Source organism: Dendrobates tinctorius, unplaced genomic scaffold (assembly GCF_039654945.1).
Source record: "Dendrobates tinctorius isolate UK_male_01 unplaced genomic scaffold, ASM3965494v1 ptg000012l, whole genome shotgun sequence".
NCBI lineage: Eukaryota > Metazoa > Chordata > Amphibia > Anura > Dendrobatidae > Dendrobates > Dendrobates tinctorius.
In genome coordinates, this window is record NW_027361680.1 from 12,759,092 (window position 1) to 12,776,279 (window position 17,188).

The 17,188-nt window shown below is 49.3% G+C and overlaps 2 protein-coding genes across 5 annotated transcripts in view; one reads left to right on the forward strand and one right to left on the reverse strand.

Moving 5' to 3' along the window:
* LOC141066772 (uncharacterized) overlaps positions 1-13,186 on the reverse strand; it is a 36,586-nt gene extending 23,400 nt beyond the window's left edge. For both annotated transcript variants that reach the window (XM_073558004.1, XM_073558005.1), the window contains exon 1: positions 12,896-13,186. In XM_073558004.1, the coding sequence (XP_073414105.1) occupies positions 12,896-13,040 (145 nt within the window). In that variant the 5' untranslated portion in view covers positions 13,041-13,186. The remainder of the gene's footprint in view (positions 1-12,895) is intronic.
* Positions 13,187-13,273: 87 nt separating this feature from the next.
* The window catches only part of FIRRM (FIGNL1 interacting regulator of recombination and mitosis), a 737,920-nt gene continuing 734,005 nt past the window's right edge, over positions 13,274-17,188 (forward strand). For all 3 annotated transcript variants that reach the window (XM_073557998.1, XM_073557999.1, XM_073558000.1), the window contains exon 1: positions 13,274-13,412. In XM_073557998.1, the coding sequence (XP_073414099.1) occupies positions 13,323-13,412 (90 nt within the window). In that variant the 5' untranslated portion in view covers positions 13,274-13,322. The remainder of the gene's footprint in view (positions 13,413-17,188) is intronic.

Sequence of the window (17,188 nt, forward strand, 5' to 3'; positions counted from 1 at the left end):
CAAAAAACTGAATAGACCAACAAAATCAAGTGTGAACATTAGCAGAAAAACTTAGCTTTAGATGACTGGAACAGAGCTGAAAACCAAGAGCTGACAAGCCAGAAGGAATCACCAGCAACTGAATAGGGCGTCGGCTGTCTTAAATCCAATCTGAGACTCCTGATATCCAATTGTCATACTCATTCTCAGGTGGCAGATCTCCACCGATCAAATCAGCCTCTCAACCTCCTGTTACCACCAGAGGGAGTCTGGAAGGAGAACTCACAACTGGTGAACCAGAGAATGAACTCACAACACATACCACAGCGGCGGCTCAGTATTCGGGCATCGGGTGCAGTAAAAGGGACACATCCGGCAGCAGCGGCTCAGTATTGGGGCATCGGGTGCAGCAATAGGGACACATCCGGTAGCAGTGGCTCAGTATTGGGGCATCGGGTGCAGTAATAGGGACACATACGGCAGCAGCGGCTCAGTATTGGGGCATGGGGTGCAGTAATAGGGACACATCCGGCAGCAGCGGCTCAGTATTGGGGCATCGGGTGCAGTAATAAGGACACATACGGCAGCAGCGGCTCAGTATTGGGGCATGGGGTGCAGTAATAGGGACACATCCGGCAGCAGCGGCTCAGTATTGGGGCATCGGGTGCAGTAATAGGGACACATCCGGTAGCAGCGGCTCAGTATTGGGGCATCGGGTGCAGTAATAGGGACACATCCGGCAGCAGCGACTCAGTATTGGGGCATCGGATGCAGTAATAGGGACACATCCAGCAGCAGCAGCAGCAGCAGCAGCTCAGTATTGGGGCATCGGGTGCAGTAATAGGGACACATCCGTCAGCAGCGGCTCAGTATTAGGATATCGGGTGCAGTAATAGGGACACATACAACAGAGGCTCAGTATTGGGGTATCAAGTGCAGTAATAGGGACACATTCAGCAGCAGCGGCTCAGTACTGGGGTATCAGGTGCAGTAATAGGGACACATCCGCTAGCAGCGGCTCAGTATTGGGGCGTCAGGTGCAGTAATAGGGACACATCCGGCAGCAGCGGCTCAGTATTGGGGTATCGGATGCAGTAATAGGGACACATACGGCAGCAGCGGCTCAGTATTGGGGTATCAGGTGCAGTAGTAGGGATATATACGGCAGCAGCGGCTCAGTATTGGGGCATCGGGTGTAGTAATAGGGACACATACGGCAGCAGTGGCTCAGTATTGGGGCATCGGGTGCAGTAATAGGGACACTTATGAATGGGTCACCGAGGAGAAAAAAGCAAAATAAGCTAAGTCACAGAAAACCAGAGAGGTTGGTAACTATGTAGATTGCAGATTCCTGATCCTACCACACAACTAGCAGCAGCCGTGGAGCGTACCTACGATGTTCTTAGACGTTTCGTCACAGCTGGAGGACTAAATAAGCCTTAAGCATGAAAAGGGAAAACTAACTGCCCCAGAGCAGACCCCAAAGGAATAGATAGCCCCCACACATGTATTGACGGTGAAACAAGATGAAGGCAGAAACACAGGCAGGAAAATAGGCTGAGCAAACGATAGGGCCCAAACTAACTAGAGAGGAAAGGAAAGGCACTGTCTGGAACCTGCAAAAAACCCTACAAAAATAATGTCCAACACTTCTGATAGCAAAATTAACCCTGAAGTCACTAGACTTCTCCCACTATATCAGCACTCTGAAATATTCTGAGACAGAGCAAAAAGAGGCCAAACGAGTAAGGGACAAAAAGCAAATTGGCAAAATACTGATAAATAAGAGTGGAAATTCAGCACAGCCCCCAGCCGGGGATGGCTGACCACACAAAAAACTGAATAGACCAACAAAATCAAGTGTGGACATTAGCAGAAAAACTTAGCTTTAGATGACTGGAACAGAGCTGAAAACCAAGAGCTGACAAGCCAGAAGGAATCACCAGCAACTGAATAGGGCGTCGGCTGTCTTAAATCCAATCTGAGACTCCTGAGATCCAATAGTCATCCTCATTCTCAGGTGGCAGATCTCCACCGATCAAATCAGCCTCACTACCTCCTGTTACCACAAGAGGGAGTCAGGAAGGAGAACTCACAACTGGTGAACCAGAGAATGAACTCACAACAGTACCCCCCCCTTGAGGAGGGGTCACCGAACCCTAATCCACGCCACCAGGCCGATCAGGATGGGCCCGGTGAAAAGCACGAACCAATCTATTGGCATGAATATCGGAGGCAGAGACCCAAGAATTAAACTCCTGACCATAACCCTTCCATTTGACCAAATACTGGAGTCTCCGTCTAACCAAACGAGAATCCAATATTTTCTCTACCTCATATTCCACATTGCCTTCGACCAACACAGGGTCAGGAGGTGCTGCCATAGGAACCACTGGCTCAACAAACCTCTTCAACAGAGATTTGTGAAATACGTTATGGATCTTGAACGTAACTGGAAGAGCCAATCGAAACGAAACAGGATTAAGAATTTCCAAAATCTTATAAGGACAAATAAATCTTGGCTTAAATTTAGGAGATGCAACCTTCATAGGAATATTCTTAGACGGCAACCAAACCATATCACCCACTTTAAACCGGGGACCAATGGTCCTATGCCGGTTGGAAAATCGCTGGGCCTTTTCCTGAGAGAGTGACAACTTATCCACCACTTGGTCCCATATCTGCTGCATTTTCTTAACCACAGTTTCCACACCTGGGCAGGACAAAGATTCCACTTGCCCTGAAGAGAATCAAGGATGAAACCCAAAATTATAGAAAAAGGGTGACATCAAAGTGGCAGAACTAGCTCTATTGTTCAGTGCAAATTCGGCCAAGGGCAAAAATGAGACCCAATCATCCTGATCAGCAGATATAAAACATCTCAAATAAGACTCCAAGGTCTGGTTTGTTCTCTCAGTCTGTCCATTGGTCTGGGGATGAAACGCGGAGAAGGATAACTGAATTCCCAGACTGGAACAAAAGGCTTTCCAGAATCTGGAAACAAACTGGACTCCTCTGTCGGACAAATTGTTCTCAGGAATCTCATGTAACCGAACCACCTGTTGTAAAAACAAGGGCACCAACTCAGCGGAAGATGGCAACTTCGAAAACCTATCAAAAATCACCCAGATAACAGTCATTCTCTGAGAGACAGGAAGATCAGAAATAAAATCCATTGAGATATGTGTCCGTGGCCTCTTGGGCACCGGCAAGGGCATCAGCAACCCACTAGAACAGGGTTTAGACCGAGAACAAGTCCCACAGGACTGTACAAAATTCCTGACGTCACGAGATAAGGCAGGCCACCAAAAGGACCGAATCACCAAATCTCTGGTACCAAAAATACCTGGATGACCAGCCAATGCGGAGCAATGAATTTCAGACATCACTCTCTTTCTCCACTGTCAGGAACATACAATTTTCCCATAGGGCAACGCTCAGGTTTATCCTCCTGAAATTCCTCCAGGGCGCGTCTCAAATCGGGCGAAATGGCAGAAAGAACTACCCCCTCACCTAGGATGGTAGTAGGCTCAGTCACACTAAGAGAATCGGCAAAGAAACTTCTAGATAGGGCGTCTGCCTTAATATTCTTAGTGCCCGGAAGAAAAGAGACAACAAAATTAAAAAGCGTGATAAACAAGGCCCATCTAGCCTGTCCAGGATTAAAGCGTTTGGCCGACTCCAGATAAATCAAATTCTTGTGATCGGTGAGGACCACAACTTGATGTCTAGCTCCCTCCAACCAATGTCTCCACTCCTCAAATGCCCACTTCATGGCCAACAATTCCCGATTCCTCACGTCATAGTTGCGTTCAGATGGGGAGAAATTTCGAGAAAAGAAGGCACAGGGATTCATCTTAGAAGTCACTGGGTCTTTTTGGGACAAAACAGCTCCTGCACCAATCTCAGAATCATCTACATCCACCTGAAATGGAAGTGAGACATCAAGTTGCCGTAAAACTGGAGCTGAAGTAAATCTCTGCTTAAGCTCCTGAAATGCTGAGATAGCCTCAGGACACCAATTCAGCACATCAGCTCCCTTCTTGGTCAGATCAGTCAGTGGTTTGACAATACCAGAAAAATTACCTATAAATTTACGATAGAAATTAGCAAAACCCAAAAACTTCTGGAGGGCCTTCAAAGAAGTAGGTTGAACCCAGTCATAAATGGCCTGTACCTTGGCCGGGTCCATTTCAATAGTCGATGGAGATAAGATAAATCCCAAAAATGAAATCCTCTGTACACCAGAGGCATTTCGATCCCTTAGCAAACAGGGAATTCTCCCTCAAAATCCAGAACACAGTCCGGACGTGTTCCATATGAGAATCCCAATCACTAGAAAAGATCAAAATATCATCCAGAGAGATGATAAAAAACTTATCCACAAAGTCACGGAAAATATCATTCATAAAGGACTGGAAGACAGAAGGGGCATTAGTGAGCCCAAAAGGCATCACCAGGTACTCAAAATGTCCCTCCAAAGTATTAAACGCCATCTTCCATTCATCTCCGTGCTTGATGCGAATAAGATTATACGCCCCTCTGAGGTCAAGCTTAGTAAACCATAGGCACTCTTAACTCTGGAGAATACGCCTTCTAAACTCCTGACGTTGCACCCTAGACAAAACCCCATCACATTGCATAGGTTCAGACGTTTGTTCAAAAGGTGGCAGCGCCTCCCGTGTAGTTTTACGTTCACGTAAACACCGATCAACTTGAATGGCTAATGACATGGAATCATCCAGACCCGAGGGAACAGGAAATCCCACCATAACATCTTTTACAGTCTCTGATAAACCCTTCCGAAAGAGAGCTGCCAATGCACTATCATTCCATGTCCACTTTCGGAATTTTTGACAGTGTAACTCTGCAGAATCCTGACCCTAGTTTAATGCCAACAGGGTTCTCTCAGCTTGATCAACAGCATTAAGTTCATCATACAACAACCCCAAGGCTTGAAAAAAATGCATCCACATTAGTCAGAATAGGATTTTCAGGTGTCAGAGAAAAAGCCCAATCCTGGGGATCGCCGCGCAGCAAGGAGATGACAATTTTAACCTGCTGCACAGAGCTCCCCGATGAGTTAGGCTTCAAGGCCAGAAATAATTTACAATTATTCTTAAAATTCAGAAATTTAGACCGATCCCCAGAAAACACATCAGGAGTAGGGATCTTAGGTTCAGCAGCATGTGACTGAATGAGGTAGGTGAAAATTCCCTGCACTTCAGCAGCCAGCTGCTCCACACGATCAGACAATTGCTTAATCTCCATTAGGAAAAAGAAAAAAAAAAAAATCCTCCTACGGCCCAGAGAAAAAGAGAGGAAAAAATATTAAAAAAAAAAAAAAAAAAAAAAATTCTGACACTTCTTTTTAACAACTTTTTCCTGCTTTTGAGTACCCTAGAATCTGCGGTATGGCTGGTGATTCTGTTATGAATGGGTCACCGAGGAGAAAAAAGCAAAATAAGCTAAGTCACAGAAAACCAGAGAGGTTGGTAACTATGCAGATCCCGGATCCTACCACACAACTAGCAGCAGCCGTGGAGCGTACCTACGATGAACCTAGACGCTTCGTCAGAGCCAGAGGACTAAATAAGCCTGAAGCATGAAAAGGGGAAAACTAACTGCCCCAGAGCAGACCCCAAAGGAATAGATAGCCCCCACACATGTATTGACGGTGAAATAAGATGAAGGCACAAACACAGGCTGGAAAATAGGCTGAGCAAATGATGGGGCCCAAACTAACTAGAAAGGAAAGACACTGTCTGCAACCTGCAAAAACCCGACAAAATTAAAGTCCAACACTTCTGATAGCAAAATTAACCCTGAAGTCACTAGACTTCTCCCACTATATCAGCACTCTGAAATTTTCTGAGACAGAGTAAAAAGAGACCGAACTAGTAAGGGACAAAAAGCAAATTGGCAAAATACTGATAAATAAGAGTGGAAATTCAGCACAGCCCCCAGCCGGGGCTGGCTGACCACACCAAAAAACTGAATAGACCAACAAAATCAAGCGTGAACATTAGCAGAAAAACTTAGCTTTAGATGACTGGAACAGAGCTGAAAACCAAGAGCTGACAAGCCAGAAGGAATCACCAGCAACTGAATAGGGCGTCGGCTGTCTTAAATCCAATCTGAGACTCCTGAGGTCCAATCGTCATCCTCATTCTCAGGTGGCAGATGTCCACCGATGAAATCAGCGTCACTACCTCCTGTTACCACCAGAGGGAGTCTGGAAGGAGAACTCACAACTGGTGAACCAGAGAATGAACTCACAACAGGACACATACGGCAGCAGCGGCTCAGTATTGGGGCATCGGGAGCAGTAATAGGGACACATACGGTAGCCGCGGCTCAGTATTGGGGCATCGGGTGCAGTAATAGGGACAAATCCGGTAGCAGCGGCTCGGTATTAGGGCATCGGGTGCAGTAATAGGGACACATCCGGTAGCAGCGGCTCGGTATTGGGGCATCGGGTGCAGTAATAGGGACACATATGGCAGGAGCGGCTCAGTATTGGGGCATCGGGTGCAGTAATAGGGATACATGCGGCAGCAGCGGCTCAGTATTGGGGTATCGGGCGCTGTAGGATACATACGGCAGCAGCGGCTCAGTATTAGGGCATCGGGTGCAGTAATAGGGACACATCCGGCATCAGCGGCTCAGTATTGGGGCATCAGGTGCAGTAATAGGGACACATACGGCAGCAGCGGCTCAGTATTGGGGCATGGGGTGCAGTAATAGGGACACATATGGCAGCAGCGGCTCAGGGGCATCGGGTGCAGTAATAGGGACACATACAGCAGCAGCGGCTCAGTATTGGGGCATCGGGTGCAGCAGCGGCTCAGTATTGGGGTATCAGGTGTAGTAATAGGGACACATACAGCAGCAGTGGCTCAGTATTGGGGCACTGGGTGCAGTAATAGGGACACATAGGGCAACAGCGGCTCAGTATTGGGGTATAAGGCGCTGTAGGATACATACGGCAGCAGTGGCTCAGTATTGGGGCATTGGGTGCAGTAATAGGGACACATACGACAGCAGCGGCTCAGTATTGGGGTATCAGGCGCTGTAGGATACACACGGCAGCAGAGGCTCAGTATTGGGGCATTGGGTGCAGTAATAGGGACACATACGGTAGCAGCGGCTCAGTATTGGGGCATCGAGTGCAGTAATAGGGACACATGTCAGTAGTGGCTCAGTTTTGGGGTATAGGGTGTAGTAATAGGAACACATACGGCAGCAGCGGCTTAGTATTGGGGTATCGGGTGCAGTAATAGGGACACATATCAATAGCAGCTCAGTATTGGGGCATAGGGTGTTATGAATGAGTCACGGTAGGAGGCAAAAACAGAAATACTAGCTAAGTCCAGAAAACCAGAGAAGTTGGCAGGTATCGGATTGCAGACCCCTGAACCTGTCAACAACAACTAGCAGTAGCCGTGGGGGGTTCCTACGGTGCCCTAGACCCCTCGATCACAGCCGGAGAACTAAATAGCCTAAAGACAGAAAGGGAAATCTAAACTGCCCCAGAGCAGACCCCAAAGCAATAGGCAGCCCCCAACATATAATGACGGTGAAGCAAGATGAAAAAACACTCACACAGATAGAAAGATAGGCTGAGTAAATGATGGGGCCAAAGCTAACTAAATAGGACAGGATAGAAAAGCTGCTGTCTGCAATCCGCCAAAACCCTATCAAAACAAGAGCAAACAGACTGATAGGGAAAAAAGCCCTGAAGACGCTAGGCTTCAAAAAGACTATCAGTACTCAGGACAGAGCAAAAAGGAAATCCGCTCACCCCAGGAGGGAATGGCAGAAATCCAGAAAAACAAGGCAAAACAAAACCAAAACACAAATGCAAAAAGAAGAGCAGAAAACTTAGCTTTTGAGGAGCAGGAATCAGACTGGTCTCCTAGAATCCCTCAGGGAAATCACCAGCAAGGCAGAAGGGCGTCGGCTGCCTTATATCCAGTCAGCAATTCCAGTCACCCAGTCATCATCATCCTGCTCAGGTGCTTGGTAATCAGCCTCACTACCTTCCTTCACCAGAAGAGGGAGTTCATCAGACCTCAATGGTGAAGGGGAAAATGAACTCACAACAATAGGGTGTAGTAATAGGGACACATATACGGCAGCAGCGGCTCAGTATTGGGGCAGTGGGTGCAGTAATAGGGACACATGTCAGTAGCGGCTCAGTATTGGGGGACAGGGTGTAGTAATAGGGACACATACGGCAGCAGCGGCTCAGTATTGGGGTAGCGGGTGCAGTAATAGGGACACATGCGGCATCAGCGGCTCAGTATTGGGGTAGCGGGTGCAGTAATAGGGACACATACGGCAGCAGTGGCTCAGTATTGGGGCATAGGGTGCAGTAATAGGGACACATAAGGCAGAAGTGGCTCAGTATTGGGGTATCAGGTGCAGTAATAGGGACACATACAGCAGCAGCGGCTCAGTATTGGGGCATAGGGTGCAGTAATAGGGACACATACGGCAGCAGCGGCTCAGCATTGGGGCATCGGGTGCAGTAATAGGGACACATACGGCAGTAGCGGCTCAGTATTGGGGTATCAGGTGCAGTAATAGGGACACATGCGGCAGCAGCGGCTCAGTATTGGGACATCGGGTGCAGTAATAGGGACACATGCGGCAGCAGCGGCTCAGTATTGGGGCATCGGGTGCAGTAATAGGGACACATACGGCAGCAGCGGCTCAGTATTGGGGCATCGGGTGCAGTAATAGGGACACATAAGGCAGAAGTGGCTCAGTATTGGGGCATAGGGTGCAGTAATAGGGACACATACAGCAGCAGCGGCTTAGTATTGGGGTATCAGGTGCAGTAATAGGGACACATACAGCAGCAGCGGCTCAGTATTGGGGCATAGGGTGCAGTAATAGGGACACATACGGCAGCAGCGGCTCAGTATTGGGGCATCGAGTGCAGTAATAGGGACACATACGGCAGTAGCGGCTCAGTATTGGGGTATCAGGTGCAGTAATAGGGACACATGCGGCAGCAGCGGCTCAGTATTGGGACATCGGGTGCAGTAATAGGGACACATACGGCAGCAGCGGCTCAGTATTGGGACATCGGGTGCTGTAATAGGGACACATACAGCAGCAGCGGCTTAGTATTGGGGTATCAGGTGCAGTAATAGGGACACATACAGCAGCAGCGGCTCAGTATTGGGGCATAGGGTGCAGTAATAGGGACACATACAGCAGCAGCGGCTCAGTATTGGGGCATCGGGTGCAGTAATAGGGACACATACGGCAGTAGCGGCTCAGTATTGGGGTATCAGGTGCAGTAATAGGGACACATGCGGCAGCAGCGGCTCAGTATTGGGACATCGGGTGCAGTAATAGGGACACATGCGGCAGCAGCGGCTCAGTATTGGGGCATCGGGTGCAGTAATAGGGACACATACGGCAGCAGCGGCTCAGTATTGGGACATCGGGTGCAATAATAGGGACACATGCGGCAGCAGCGGCTCAGTATTGGGACATCGGGTGCAGTAATAGGGACACATACGGCAGCAGCGGCTCAGTATTGGGGCATCGGGTGCAGTAATAGGGACACATACGGCAGTAGCGGCTCAGTATTGGGGTATCAGGTGCAGTAATAGGGACACATGCGGCAGCAGCGGCTCAGTATTGGGACATCGGGTGCAGTAATAGGGACACATGCGGCAGCAGCGGTTCAGTATTGGGACATCGGGTGCAGTAATAGGGACACATGCGGCAGCAGCGGCTCAGTATTGGGACATTGGGTGCTGTAATAGGGACACATACGGCACAGCCACATGCAGAAAGTAAGCAGAACAATGTAGTCCTATGTGCGGAATCGCTGCGATTCCGCCAAATTGATGAGCATGCTGCGTATTTTTTTTGCGATGCGATACCACCGCTGAAAAATCCGCAGCATTAGCACAGTATTGCGGAATCCCATAGGATTGTATGCAGCGTCGGACTGGCCCACCGTGGAGCCGGAGGATTCTCCGGTGGGCCCTGGCATCTGGTGGGCCCTGGCCCCTGCTGGCATACAGGGCCAGCAGTTGCCTTGGGCCCCCACTGCTCCAGGGGCTCTCAGCCAGTGCCACACAGCTGCTATGGGGGCCCGTGCCAGCGGAGCAGCAGCGGGTGTCAGGAGGCAGGAGCCCCTGTCCCAGCTACTAAAGAGAAATGAATATTCACTGCGAAGCAGTGAATATCATTTCACTCTCGGTCTCCACTCCCCGGGGCCCCGCCCCCCAGCCTAGGCAGCCGGCCCCGCCCTCAATTGCAGTGGAAGAGAGAGCGTCTCTCTCCCACCAGTCCTCTCTGCTCCTGACTCACAGCCGGTGCGCGATGACGTCACCATCGTGCACCCGCTGTGTGTCTGGCAGATGGGACAGCTCCTGAGTCTGAAGCCGGCATCAGCATGGGAGTTAGGAGGAGAGGTGAGTATTGTGATTTTTTTTTATCTATCTATGATTATCTATCTATCTCTATATTCATCTATCTATCTCTATATCCATCTATCAATCTCTATATCTGTCTATCTCTATATCTATCTACAGTATCTCTATCTATATCTATCTCTATCTCTATATCTACTGTATCTCTATATCTACTGTATCTCTATATCTACTGTATCTCTATATCTACTGTATCTCTATATCTACTGTATCTCTATATCTACTGTATCTCTATCTCTCTATCTATCTCTAGCTATATCTCTCTCTATCTATTTCTATCTGTATATCTATCTCTATTTATCTATCTATCTCTATATCTATCTCTCTAGCTATCTATATCTATCTCTATATCTATCTTATATCTATCTCTATATCTATCTTATATCTATATCTATCTTATATCTATATGTATCTATCTCTATATCTATCCCTATAGCAATCTCTCTATCTATCTCTATTTATCTTTCTCTATATCTATCTATCTCTATTTCTATCTCTAGCTATCTATATCTCTCTCTATATCTATCTGTCTATCTCTATATCTATCTATCTCTATATCTATCCCTATAGCAATCTCTCTATCTATCTCTATCTGTCTATCTCTATATCTATCTCTCTCTATATCGATCTATCTCTATCCCTATATCTATTAATTTCTATATCTATCTCTATCTATGTCTATCTCTAGCTATCTATATCTCTCTCTATATCTATCTATCTCTATCTGTATATCTATCTATATCTATCTATTTCTATATCTATCTGTCTCTATCTTACATATAGAGATAGATATAGAGATAGATCGAGAGATATAGAGATAAATTTAGATAGATATAGATAGAGAGATAGATATAGAGATAGATAGATACAGAGAATAGATAGAGATAGATAGATATAGATAGTCTATCTCTATACCTATCTATATCTATCTATATGTATATTATCTTTATATCTATCTATCATCTATCCATAGATCTATTTATCCTTTATCTATCTATCCATCTCTATATCTATCTATAGCTATATATATCTCTATCTATTATCTTCATATCTATCTATCCATCTATTTATCCCCTATCTATCTCTATATCTATCTATCTGTATCTATTTATAGCTATCTATTTCTATATATCTATCTCTATATCTATCTATCCATTATCTATCTTCTATCTATCTATTTATCTAGTGTTATACCCTATGAGGGGGCAGCATTATACCCTATGAGGGGGCAGCATTATACCCTATGAGTGGGGGAAGCATTATACCCTATGAGTGGGGGAAGCATTATACCCTATGAGTGGGGGAAGCATTATACCCTATGAGTGGGGGAAGCATTATACCCTATGAGTGGGGGAAGCATTATACCCTATGAGTGGGGGAAGCATTATACCCTATGAGTGGGGGAAGCATTATACCCTATGAGTGGGGGAAGCATTATACCCTATGAGTGGGGGAAGCATTATACCCTATGAGTGGGGGAAGCATTATACCCTATGAGTGGGGGAAGCATTATACCCTATGAGTGGGGGAAGCATTATACCCTACGAGTGGGGGAAGCATTATACCCTACGAGTGGGGGAAGCATTATACCCTACGAGTGGGGGAAGCATTATACCCTACGAGTGGGGGAAGCATTATACCCTACGAGTGGGGGAAGCATTATACCCTACGAGTGGGGGAAGCATTATACCCTACGAGTGGGGGAAGCATTATACCCTATGAGTGGGGGAAGCATTATACCCTATGAGTGGGGGAAGCATTATACCCTATGAGTGGGGGAAGCATTATACCCTATGAGTGGGGGAAGCATTATACCCTATGAGTGGGGGAAGCATTATACCCTATGAGTGGGGGAAGCATTATACCCTATGAGGGGGTGCATTATACCCTATGAGTGGGGGAAGCATTATACCCTATGAGATGGCTGCATTATTCCCTATGAGGGGGGCAGTATTATACCCTATGAGGGGGGCAGTATTATATTCTATGAGATGGCTGCATTATATTCTATGAGATCGCTGCATTATACTATGTGAGGGGGCTGCTTTATATTCTATGAGGGGGCTACCCCAACTCCTGCTACATAACTAAGACCTGTACTGCCTTATATTATACCCTGATATTAGCGCGTTTTACCGCACAATTAGTGGGCTTGTATTTCTTTCTATGTAGCTACATAGTGGGCCCCAAGAATGATTTTCTCTGGTGGGCCCAAGGTGCTCCAGTCCGACGCTGATTGTATGGGATACTTGTTTTTTGCGTTTTCGCGGCAAAATCACGAGTTTAAAGACACCGCAAAAAAACCGATACATGTGAAAGCAGCCTTAGGGTGCGTCACCCAGGTATAATCAGGGTTCCTTGGTTGGGGGCCCACAGACCTCGGGTCCACACACTCTTTTCCCAGGGAGCCCAGTGGCAGCCATGGAGTAGCGCTGCCGGCCAGAGCCACTTACTGTGGAACTCGGCCGTGCTGGTTCCGCGCACGATATCCCGGTAGCGGTCCGGCTCCTCTGACTGCGGGCTCACTCTCACCAGGATATATTTGTACAGCCCCTCAGGATCTATGAGGACCTCGGGCACAGAGTCCAGAGCAGACATAGCGCTGACCTCTCCTACTCAGCCCGCCGAGACGAGGCGGGGCCTGCGATCACGTGGAGGAGCTATTAATAACGTGCATAGCCATATGAAGAGGCGGGCAGCAGAGGAGCGCGCTAGCCGCTAGGTGGCAGTACTGACCTGAGGGTGACGTCATCACACTGCGACTTGCATAGCGCCGGCGCCGCCATGTGGACAGAATGTTAGCTCTCGCGATATTTTCTCTGGTCCAGCGGGCGGTAGTTTCAATGGCGCTTTGAGTGTTTGAAATCCGGAGCCGTCGTGATGTCTCAGACAGATCTGCTGGAGGAGATGAGCGGATGGAGCCCGGAGACGTGTCAGAGAGAACTGCCGGCCGCCCTTCCTCAGCTGTGTATATCCTGCTTTTGTCCGTCCTGCCCGTCAGTGTTGTGCCTGTGCTGCGCAGCCATGCTGGGTCCCTACCACTAATGTGTGCACCACACTGCATGTTGTGGCGGGACGGCTCCATGTACTGAGGCCAAGTTCCCCCACTGCATGTTGTGGCGGGACGGCTCCATGTGCTGAGGCCAAGTTCCCACACTGCATGTTGTGGCGGCACGGCTCCATGTACTGAGGCCAAGTTCCCCCACTGCATGTTGTGGCGGGACGGCTCCATGTGCTGAGGCCAAGTTCCCACACTGCATGTTGTGGCGGCACGGCTCCATGTACTGAGGCCAAGTTCCCCCACTGCATGTTGTGGCGGCACGGCTCCATGTACTGAGGCCAAGTTCCCCCACTGCATGTTGTGGCGGCACGGCTCCATGTACTGAGGCCAAGTTCCCCCACTGCATGTTGTGGCGGCACGGCTCCATGTACTGAGGCCAAGTTCCCCCACTGCATGTTGTGGCGGGACGGCTCCATGTGCTGAGGCCAAGTTCCCACACTGCATGTTGTGGCGGGACGGCTCCATGTGCTGAGGCCAAGTTCCCACACTGCATGTTGTGGCGGCACGGCTCCATGTACTGAGGCCAAGTTCCCCCACTGCATGTTGTGGCGGGACGGCTCCATGTACTGAGGCCAAGTTCCCACACTGCATGTTGTGGCGGCATGGCTCCATGTACTGAGGCCAAGTTCCCCCACTGCATGTTGTGGCGGGACGGCTCCATGTGCTGAGGCCAAGTTCCCACACTGCATGTTGTGGCGGCACGGCTCCATGTACTGAGGCCAAGTTCCCCCACTGCATGTTGTGGCGGGACGGCTCCATGTGCTGAGGCCAAGTTCCCACACTGCATGTTGTGGCGGCACGGCTCCATGTACTGAGGCCAAGTTCCCCCACTGCATGTTGTGGCGGGACGTCTCCATGTACTGAGGCCAAGTTCCCACACTGCATGTTGTGGCGGGACGTCTCCATGTACTGAGGCCAAGTTCCCCCACTGCATGTTGTGGCGGGACGGCTCCATGTACTGAGGCCAAGTTCCCCCACTGCATGTTGTGGCGGGACGGCTCCATGTACTGAGGCCAAGTTCCCCCACTGCATGTTGTGGCGGGACGGCTCCATGTGCTGAGGCCAAGTTCCCCCACTGCATGTTGTGGCGGGACGGCTCCATGTGCTGAGGCCAAGTTACCACACTGCATGTTGTGGCGGGACGGCTCCATGTACTGAGGCCAAGTTCCCCCACTGCATGTTGTGGCGGGACGGCTCCATGTACTGAGGCCAAGTTCCCCCACTGCATGTTGTGGCGGGACGGCTCCATGTGCTGAGGCCAAGTTCCCACACTGCATGTTGTGGCGGGACGGCTCCATGTGCTGAGGCCAAGTTCCCACACTGCATGTTGTGGCGGGACGGCTCCATGTACTGAGGCCAAGTTCCCCCACTGCATGTTGTGGCGGGACGGCTCCATGTGCTGAGGCCAAGTTCCCACACTGCATGTTGTGGCGGGACGGCTCCATGTGCTGAGGCCAAGTTCCCACACTGCATGTTGTGGCGGGACGGCTCCATGTGCTGAGGCCAAGTTCCCACACTGCATGTTGTGGCGGGACGGCTCCATGTGCTGAGGTCAAGTTCCCACACTGCATGTTGTGGCGGGACGGCTCCATGTGCTGAGGTCAAGTTCCCACACTGCATGTTGTGGCGGGACGGCTCCATGTGCTGAGGTCAAGTTCCCACACTGCATGTTGTGGCGGGACGGCTCCATGTGCTGAGGCCAAGTGCCCACACTGCATGTTGTGGCGGGACGGCTCCATGTGCTGAGGCCAAGTTCCCCCACTGCATGTTGTGGCGGGACGGCTCCATGTGCTGAGGCCAAGTTCCCACACTGCATGTTGTGGCGGGACGGCTCCATGTGCTGAGGTCAAGTTCCCACACTGCTTGTTGTGGCGGGACGGCTCCATGTGCTGAGGTCAAGTTCCCACACTGCATGTTGTGGCGGGACGGCTCCATGTGCTGAGGTCAAGTTCCCACACTGCATGTTGTGGCGGGACGGCTCCATGTGCTGAGGCCAAGTGCCCACACTGCATGTTGTGGCGGGACGGCTCCATGTGCTGAGGCCAAGTGCCCACACTGCATGTTGTGGCGGGACGGCTCCATGTGCTGAGGCCAAGTTCCCACACTGCATGTTGTGGCGGGACGGCTCCATGTGCTGAGGCCAAGTTCACACAATGCATGTTGTGGCGGGACGGCTCCATGTGCTGAGGCCAAGTTCCCACACTGCATGTTGTGGCGGGACGGCTCCATGTGCTGAGGCCAAGTTCACACAATGCATGTTGTGGCGGGACGGGTCCAAGTTCCCACACTGGGAATGCAGCGCATTTTCTGTTGCTTTCTCAGTTGTGGAAGACCTGCTGAGATTTAGTGTTCCCACCATCAGGAGCTGCTGCGGGATTGATTCTGTGTATTTATGCAGCATCCAGCTGTAACTGCATAGAGGACGGGCTGTCCGCTATGTGTACCTGTGAGTAATCCGTGGAGACAGACGTGCGGCTAGTCTATCAAGACTGCAACGTGTCAGTTTCTCGTGTGGAGATGCTCGTTCTGGGGGGTCTGCAATCCAAAGACAGGTTATTACACTTGGGGTTATTTAGTTTGGAGAATCGAAGGCTTAGGGGTGATCTTATTACAATGTATAAATATGTGCGGGGACAATACAAAGACCTTTCTAATGATCTTTTTACTCTTAGACCTGTGACAGGGACAAGGGGGCATCCTCTACGTCTGGAGGAAAGAAGGTTTAAGCATACAGACGCGGATTCTTTACTGTAAGAGCAGTGAGACTATGGAACTCTCTGCCTTATGATGTTGTAATGACTGATTCCCTACTAAAATTTAAGAGGGCACTGGATGCCTTTCTTGAAAAGTATAATATTACAGGGTATATACACTAGTTTCCTTAATATTGCGTTGATCCAGGGAGCTAGTCTGATTGCCGTATGTGGAGTCGGGAAGGAATTTTTTCCCCAATGTGGAGCTTAGTGTTTGCCGCATGGTTTTTTTTTTCCTTCCTCTGGAGTAACATGTTTGGCTATGGCAGGGGTCCCCAACCTGTAGCTTGGGAGGCACATGTGGCTAGCAGTCCCTTGAATTGTGGCTCGCGGCTTTCTGCCAGCTTTGTGCATTTGGTCTAGGTCTAGCAAACAGGTATGAGAATCTCATCTCAGATGGTGAATCTTGCGAATAGCCCTGCACAGAAGAGCAGATCTGGATGCACATTTACTGGTATTGGGGGTTTAGAGATGTTTTAGGTATGGTACACTGGAGGATGGTGCTATGTGTTCAAGGAGGTGCTCAAAGCTGGATGTGACAGTATGCTGGGAGTCCTTGATGGGAGAATACTGAATGTGGGTATTGTGGGAACCCATAGATCTCAGTGAACTGCTTTGGAGTGATTTCTGTGGAAAAGCTTTGGTTATCATTATACCTGTAATGGGGGCTTTGGTTGACACTGCTTAGAAGGAGGTGGGAGCTGAATGTGGCTTGTGACCCTCTCTAAGCTGAATGTCGCTCTCGAGGTCAGAAAGGTTGGGGACCACTGGGCTTATGGGTTGATCTAGATGGACTTAAAGTCTTCCTTCAACCTTAAAAACTACTGTATATACTCGTGTATAAGCCGATTTTTCCAGCCTTTTTTGTGCTGAAAACGCCCCCCTCAGCTTATACACGAGTCAATTGTCCTAGAAAGCCAGAGGGAGAGCAG